This window comes from Acomys russatus, chromosome 9 (genome assembly GCF_903995435.1).
Source record: "Acomys russatus chromosome 9, mAcoRus1.1, whole genome shotgun sequence".
NCBI classification, from domain to species: domain Eukaryota; kingdom Metazoa; phylum Chordata; class Mammalia; order Rodentia; family Muridae; genus Acomys; species Acomys russatus.
Window position 1 is genome coordinate 38,120,448 of NC_067145.1, and position 8,486 is coordinate 38,128,933.

The following is an 8,486-nucleotide window of genomic DNA, read 5'->3' on the forward strand; positions in this document are numbered from 1 at the left end:
CTCATGAGGCTGAGAAGCTTCTGTAAGGCTGGAGACACTGTCAACAGAACAAAGTGACAGCCTACTGACTGGAAAATGATCTTCACCAACCCTACATCTGACAAAGGTCTAATATCCAAAATATATAAAGAACCCAAGAAATTAGACACCATCAAACCAAATAACCCAATTGAGAAATGGGGCTCAGAACTAAACAGAAAACTCTCAACAGAGAAATAGTTAATGGCTGAGAAACACTTAAAGAAATGCTCAACATCTTTAGTCATCAGAGAAATGCAAATCAAAACAACACTGAGATTCCATCTTCCATTCATCAGAATGGCTAAGATCAAAAATTCAAGTGACACCACATGCTGGTAAAGATGTGGAAAAAGAGGAACACTCCTTCATTGCTGGTGGGAATGCAAACTTGTATAACCATTTTGGAAATCTATCTGGCACTATCTCAGAAAACTGGGAATAGAGCTTCCTCAAGACCCAGCTATTCCACTCCTTGGAATATACTATAAGATGCACCAGCACACAACAAGGACATATGCTCAACCATGTTCATAGTGGCCTTATTCATAATAGCCAGAACATGGAAACAGCCTAAGTGTCCCTCAGTAGAAGAATTATTAAAGAAACTGTGGTACATTTATACTATGGAACACTACTTAGCTATTAAAAACAAGCAATTTCCAAAATTTGTGGATAAATGGATTGAACTAGAAATGATCATAATGAGTGAATTCACCCAGAAGCAGAAAGACTCAAATGGTATATACTCACTTATATCTGGACACTAGCCCAAGGGGCATGTCCCATGAAAGTCTTCACCTACCAGGAAAGTGGGATAGATGTGAGGACATCCTATTGGGACTCTAAGTGAAAGAGGTATGGGAGAATGGGGAAATAGAAGGATCCAGAGGGTCCTAGAAACCTACAAGAAGAACATTATTACAGGCAGATCTGGGCCCAGGGGTTCTGCTCACACTATGGCACCAACCAAGGACAATACATGCAGTAAACATTGAACCCCTACCCAGATCTAGCCAATGGACAAGACTGTGGGAAAGATTAAGCTTTGTCACAGGTGGAAGCAGTCTCGGCAGGCTTTACCCTTGGGGCACCCCATGAATACCCTGTGACAGACTGAGTGGAGCCGTCCTGGGCCTGGAATTCAGGAAGCAGACCTGGGAAGCCCAACTGGGCTATTGTTTTTCTAATTGACCCTCAACAGGAGAAGGAGACCACCCTTTCCATGTGACTCAGGCAGGTGGGGAAGAGAGAACAACAAGTTCAGCCCGGGCTTGAGCGTGTGGAGAGCAGCAAACAGGCCGGACCAGCAGGTGGGTCAGAGAGACACCTAAGGACCCGTCCCATTGAACGGATACCAGAAGGTTCACTCTTTTGTCCCTTTAACCTTTTTCCCTTCTTGTGTAAGCTAGTTGGGTTGTATAATAAAGTTTAATTGTTAAAAAACAGAGCCAACACAAGACATTCTCCACAGTTGAGTGAAGAGTGGGGACTGACTTTCACAGGAACTCTGGTGCCCCATATTTGACCACGTCCCCTTGATGGGGAGGCCCGGTGGCACTCAGAGGAAGGATAGCAGGCTACCAAGAAGAGTCTTGATACCCTATGATCATATACAGGGGGAGGAGGTCTCCCTCAGTCACAGTCATAGGGGAGGGGAATAGGGTAAAAGTGGAAGGAAGGGAGGAATGGAAGGATACAAGGGATGGGATAACAATTGAAATGTAATATGAATGAATTAATAAAAAACATTTAAAAAAAGAAAAAGAAAAACAAAAGCTACCAATTTATTAAAACCAATACTAAAAAAAAAACAAACATTGAAAAGGGCTTTAAGAGTAAAAATGTCTATTTGTCAAGGGAGGGAAGGGAGAAAGGGTGTGGCAGGGCCATTCTCTAAAGAGGTGGACCCACTGCAGCAAGGGTGAGATGTGTGCAAGGCACACTGTATCTGCTGATGTGGTGAGACACAGGTCCCACAGCTGCTGTCAGGTGTGCTGGCTGGACTCTGCTGCCACATCTGGCTGCAAGAGCAGAGGTGTCAAAAAACCTTCTGGTGGGCTTTCTTGTTCTCCTACTCTGGTGCACAAGCTGGTTCTGTCCCCAGAGTGTTTGGTTTCACTGTCAGTTAACACACTTCAAGCTCTGGGTCTTCAGAGGCGTGGCTCCACTGATCTAAGGAGGGAGACAGATGTGCTGCTGAAATAGGCATCTCAAGAAGCAGAAGTGGCATTGGGGCAGCAGGAGGAGTCAGTATTCCAGGTTCCTTGCAACCTTTCCAAAGCCATAGCAGACCCATGTCTGCAATGAATCCAGACCCTGTCCTACAAGAGGACATGTACCCACCCAGGGTCCAGTGACAGCTCCTGCAAACAGGAGACTCACAAGCCTCTGCCCAGCACACCAGCTACTGAACTGTCCTCACGCACAGGAGCTCAAGCACCTACTTGAGTCTTCCTCATCCTCTCTCTGTGACTCACTGGCCTCTTCTTTCTGCAACTTGGTTAGAAGCTTGTGGACACGAACGATGAGATCTGAATAAGGCATGTTCACAATCAGGTAGGTCTTCAGCTTCCTCAGAATGGACAGGTCTGAGGTCTGACAAAACTCCTCAGGGTTCTTATCTATCCATGTGTCCAGGAAGGTGCAGAGGGTGCTGGGGAAAGGAGATGGACATCATAGTCACTGGCCAGGCCCTTTCCTTTTCCAACCTTCCCTTGGTTCCCTGCAGGGAGGATGCAAGGAAGAAGCTGTCCAGCCCTTGTGCATATGAGGGTGAGCATGGCTGTGAGGTCTGTGTGAACAGGGAGCTCCACACACCTATTTACGGCCTCTGATGGAGACCAGCTGAGCAAGCCTGCCTGCCATTGGCTGGGATGAGGGTAGAGTCTCACAGGGGCACTTGAGGCCCCAGGATTACCCCATATCACTGCTTGCAAGAACCCTGCTCATGCATTTCTTTTCACTCTGCAGTCAACGCTTAGACAGCAGTATGGTTCTAGAAACCAGAAAAGAATGAGATCACAGCATTGGCCAAGCTTTACCCTTTGAACCCAAATGACCCCACACTGGAGACCCAAGACTGTCCTTCTTGTTGTAAAGCCCACTTACTTCTTTACTTGTTCATCCTCTTCACAGGAAGGGTGGAAGTGTGCATACCTAGAGGACACCAGATAGGATGTCTCCTGTAAAATCCTACATACCCCACCTAAAAGATATCTAGGGGGCAGGCATATTCCTAGAGGGGAATTGAAATTGACCTTGTATTTTTGTATGCTCTCAGGGTCATTAGTTCACCTGCGTACAGTAGGTGTTTCAAATATGCTCATGCAATAAGTGAACACAGACATCTCAGTGGGCACAGGGTCCATTGGATGGCCTTCCATGTGTCTCCGCTCTGGGCCCATCTTATTGGATATTCCAACAGTTGTTATAAAACATCCTTTATAAATAGGAAGATTTTACCCAAGGCTTCAGAAATTCTAAGATGGGGATAGAAAGCTTTTCAAGGGTGCAGGGGACAGCCACATTCATTAGGGTCTCAGCTCTGGACAGTCTACTCCCTTGGGCCAAGCCTGAGAGACACATTTTCTGACTTCATGCTGCTGGGTCCTGACAGTACTGTAGGCTGTCAGTAGACAGAGTCCTTCCCGGAACCAACAAGAGGACCTGAGACCTCTGGGTTTGGAGGCGGACACTCACCGCTTGAACAGCAGGTCCAGCACCTGCTGGGTGGTGGCAAACCTTCGGTATGTGCACAGGAAGGCGGGGACAAAGAAGGGGTCCCCAGCCTGCAGGGAAGGCACCAGGTGGTTCACCAGCTTTTCCAAGGTGTCTGCACTGATGGGGGACTCTCCACAACGCTGTTTCTGGTCCCTTGGGGCAGGACCCTGCGCACCCTGAGGAGAGATCAAGGTCTAAGCTTGAAACAGGCTCAGGTCTGCAACATTCTCATGGATTATTATTATTATCATCATCATCATCATCATCATCATCATTATAAGTTTCCCTGAATCATTACACTGCCAAACAGACAGAGAAAACCAGTGGAAACTGAGATTTCAGACAGGTTACCTTGTCAATGTAGCCCTGGTCCTCGCTGTCCTGGGGCAGATCTGTTTTTGTCCGGCAAAATGGCCAGAGACGTTGGAGGCAAGTGTGAAGCCTGCGTCTCCAGGCACCACCACAGCCTTCACGCTTGTCTTTTCTGAGGCCTGAGCCTCGAGTACTCCTAAGACAGCAAAAAAACATCGTGATCTCTCTAGGGTCTCAGACAAGTGAGCCTGTGGGGCTGGCTCTAAGCAGCTGACGCCTGGTTGCCAAGGCTCTGCATTGTTGGGTCATCCTCAAGAAAGTGAGGTCACTTCCCTGGGTCCCTTTACTATCACACCTTCACACAGAGCTTTCCCTAAATGTTCCTAGGTCCCTTCCCTCTTCCCAGATGCACAACTGGGCACAGTTATACTAGTATTTACCATTTCACTGTTTCCAGGGATGCCTGGATATGCACAGCACCCCAGCTTTGCCATCAGAATCCTTACTGCTGCATAGGATTTGTAACCCTAACAATCCCAAGTTCAGCTCTGCTTTCCCTAGCCCACCTTAAACCCCAGCTGTGTTGGTTTGTATCTATGGCACCTTGTGTGTGTTCTGCTTGGAATGCAAACACATGCACACCGTGCCAGCCACCGGCCTCACAATGTCGGTGTCCTGCATAGGAATTGTTGTTCCCTGGACCAGTTCCCACGCCATGATCATCCTAGGGCTCAAGGCCAGAGAGAGTTGCAGCTTTCTGTAAACAGATGGCTCAGCCATATCCCCAGCTGACAAAATGGATGCAGGTCCCCAACGCTGTTTCAGAACTGATTCATCCTCCATTTTTTTGCAGCTTCAAATTCCTGCCTGAGTTCTTGTCCTGACTTTCTTCAGGGATGGACTGCGGCCTGTAACCTGCAGTAAGCCTTCTTCCCTAAGTTGCTTTCGGTCACAGTGCTTGGCACAGCATAAGAATGAAACTGCCACCATCCTATGCTATTTGGCAGCCAATCTCTTCTCCACTTCCTCATCTTTCTCACTCTGCTTTACTCACCGTTTTCTTCTGTGGTCCCACTGGTCCCCACTGCACACTCATTCATCCCCTGCACAGGCCACTCATTCACACAGAGGATCTGGACCAGTGTTTAACAAGCCAGTGATGTGGTGGGTCAGCACCATGTGAATGTTTTGGGACTTCACTTGGAACTAGGGAGTGGGGCAGGTGGGAGAGCGCCTTAAAATCTTGTCTCCTTTGTCGATGTGAAGTGCGGTTGTGCTGTTTTGTCACCCAGACTCCTTCCGGTCTGTGTACCTAGGGTTCTCTGGAGTCTACTCCTTTATTCTGGCAGCTTTCCAGCAAAAGCAGTGCAGGGAAAGACACTGCAAAGAGATCCAGAGAGGAGGCCTGGAGCCTGCTTCAGCTCCTCACCACTGCCCAACCTTACCCAAGGCTGCTATGACTCACCACTGCCCTCGTGTGGAAGAAAAGGATAAGAGAATGAGAATATTAAAAATAGTCACCTGCAACGCAGTGCAATTCTTTTATGTGTAAGAATGTCTGAAATCTAAATTTCACTGGCATAAGAGCTAGGCATGAAGAAAATGACAGACTAGGTAATGAATGTCAGTTTTCTCTGTACATCCCATAATAACCTTTCCCAGTGCTTGAGTCTGAAGTGAGTCAGAGGCAGCTCTTCAGGGACTGCTGCCTCATTCTCCATCCTTGTGGGTAGATCTCTGCCACTTTGAGGCCAAGGCTCTACATTGTTGGGTCAGTCTCAAGAAAGTGAGAAAAGAATGAATGAAAGAAATAAAAAAAAAAAACCTTAACTTAGCTACATAGAAGCCTTTGTTCTTACAACCTGCTTAAATTAATAAGGTGACTTTATGAAAGTCCCTACAGTTCATATTAGTTGAATCTTGTAGCAGGTGAAGTGTACCTCAGTATATCTCACAGGAATTTTAAGTAAAATTAGAGCAAACCGATGTGCTTTTTTACCTAATCTCTGTGTGTTTGTGTGCCTCCATAGGTACCAGTGTGCCTAAGTGCTTGCACGCATGCCTGTGTGTGTGCACGTGCTTGTGTGTCTGTGTGTGTGCACACATAATTGGGTGTGTTAGTGCATTTATAGTAAGAACACAGTCCTGAGTCTGCTGGCAAGAGAAGTGAGACAGTAGACACATTTGATGAATCAGCATCAGTTATGTAGACGTTACACATGCACACATGCAGATGTGCAGGGAGGAAACTGTGAGTAGTGACTGTGTAGAAAGTTCACAATGATTTTACATCTATACTAGAGGTGATACAAAAAGCATAAACTCAAATGACACAGCAAACCCCATGCATGGGTACAATTGCTATGTGCCAATTAGACATAAAAACAGACTTCAAATGAATATTAAAACCTTTTTCAAAATATCTTAAACATCTAATAAAATATCTAAAATGTACAAAGCATTCTTGGGACAAATGAAACGGCCTGAAGATATGGAGAGTTTTGGTTCAAGAGCTGAAAGATTTGTTTAAAAGACATCAATTCTCCCCATAATCGTTCCTAGTAGGACACATAGCTTTTTTTTCCCACAATGATTCTAGAATTCCAAAAGAAATCTGTCAGTTGAGCTCAGTGGCAGAGTACTTGATTGACAGGGGTCAGGACTAGGAAATGATCCTCAGAAAGATTAAATAAAAACATACCTAACTGAACATGCTCAAGAACTGTTAATGTAGGGTTGAACAGATGGCTTAGCAATTAAAAGCACTGGCTGCTCTTCCAGAGGACCTGGGTTCAATTCCCAGCATGCACATGGCAAATTATAACTGCCTGTAATTCCAATTCCATTGGATCTGGAACCGTCAAGGAGACATACACTCTTTCTGCCTCCTCTTCTGCAGGGTTCTCTGAGCCTGGATGCGAACCTACCAGAATTGTATACACAGCATGATGGAGACATCTGATTTAGAGCTGTGTGCTCCAAGGTCTTCTCACTGAGTAATATCTGCCTGTGGGTCCCTTTGCTGTTTCTCATCTGCTGCAGAAGGAAGTCTCTCTGCTGATGGCTGGGAAGGCACTGATCTATGAATGTAGCAGAATATAGTGGTCAGTTTATAGTTACCTTTTTTTTTTTTTGGACCAGCAGTATTTGGTGTTCCCCTAGGTCTCTGGAACATCTAATCTCTGGTTCTTGGTTACTCAAACAGTGTCATACGGTTTCTGTCTAGCAGAGTGGGACTGAAGTCAAAACAGACATTGGTTGGTTACTCCCACGGCATTGTGCCACCATTGCACTAGCATATTTTTCCGGCAGAACAGAGCATAGGTCAAATGTTTTGTGGCTGGGAAAACATCATAATTTTTAAAGAACAAATAAGCTGAAGAGATGTTTCAGCAAAGATACAAAGCATGGAAAATAATCAGCAGGAAAGACACCGTCTCTATCCTGCAATAGTGAAATCTGCATAAGCCTCGATTTACAGGCAACACACACATACTAGAGTAAGAAAAAAGATCAAAGCTGATAACAGCAGCTGTTTGTGACAGCAAGAAGAAACCACGCCTCTCGTATATGTTAGTGGGCATAAAGTGGACAATGCATGGAAAATCACTTAAGCCATTTACTAACAAGGAAATCTAAGGAAACATAGGGACCTTAGGGAGCAATGAATATATGAGCCTTCATTTTTTAGGGAAAAAAAATAGGTTCTTTCATCTTATATGACATGAGTTTTCTCTGAATGTGTGTTGTAACTTGTACTCACCTAGTGCCCGTGCATGCCAAAAGAAGCTGATGGTGTTGTGAGGTATCCACTGGAGAAGACTTCTACATGGCTTTAAGTCAATAGTCACCAATAGCTGCTGGCTTCTACACCAGATGTTTGGCATTCCAGTGTAGCATTGAGCCTTTCTTGGGGTGATCTTTTAAGCACAGAATCCATGTTCTATGTTACATACTCCAATTAATAAGAAAAGTTAGCCAAAAGCAGACTTACAAGAGCCAAAAGGCAAGGTTAATATGTTTAAACACTTTCTCAAATTTATGGACATTAGTGGATTAGTTCCTTGGCTTTGTTTTGGTAGGTAGTGCTGTCTATGCGCAAGTTTTATGGCTTGAATTATATTTCCATCATGCAGTGAGTTGTGCCAAGGTCTGGTGGGCTACTAACATCTGGGGCGCTGTTACAATGGTTCTCCTCTCCCCAAGTCACCCATCTTAAAGAAATCTCATGCCAACTCTTAAACACCTCACTTTAAGCCACCTGCACTTCTTACCTATGTTCACACGGCAATTTCCTCTGCTCATGGGTCCCTGGATATTGAATTCTAGTACATTCTCTATACCAAGCTGCTTATGGAAGCACCCCACCTTGTGCCATGGGCTTTTCCCTCCCATTGGTAAACAATTCCTTAAACTTAAAATGTTATCTGTTC

The 8,486-nt window shown here is 45.3% G+C and overlaps 1 protein-coding gene across 1 annotated transcript; it reads right to left on the bottom strand.

Moving 5' to 3' along the window:
• Positions 1-2,146: 2,146 nt before the first annotated feature.
• On the bottom strand, positions 2,147-4,269 carry LOC127193621 (ral guanine nucleotide dissociation stimulator-like). The gene is made up of 5 exons (XM_051150862.1): positions 4,093-4,269; positions 3,721-3,908; positions 3,130-3,177; positions 2,466-2,674; positions 2,147-2,193 (listed from the first exon to the last, which is right to left on the bottom strand). The coding sequence occupies exons 1-5, from the start codon at positions 4,267-4,269 to the stop codon at positions 2,147-2,149; spliced, it is 669 nt and encodes a 222-aa protein (XP_051006819.1).
• Positions 4,270-8,486: the final 4,217 nt, after the last annotated feature.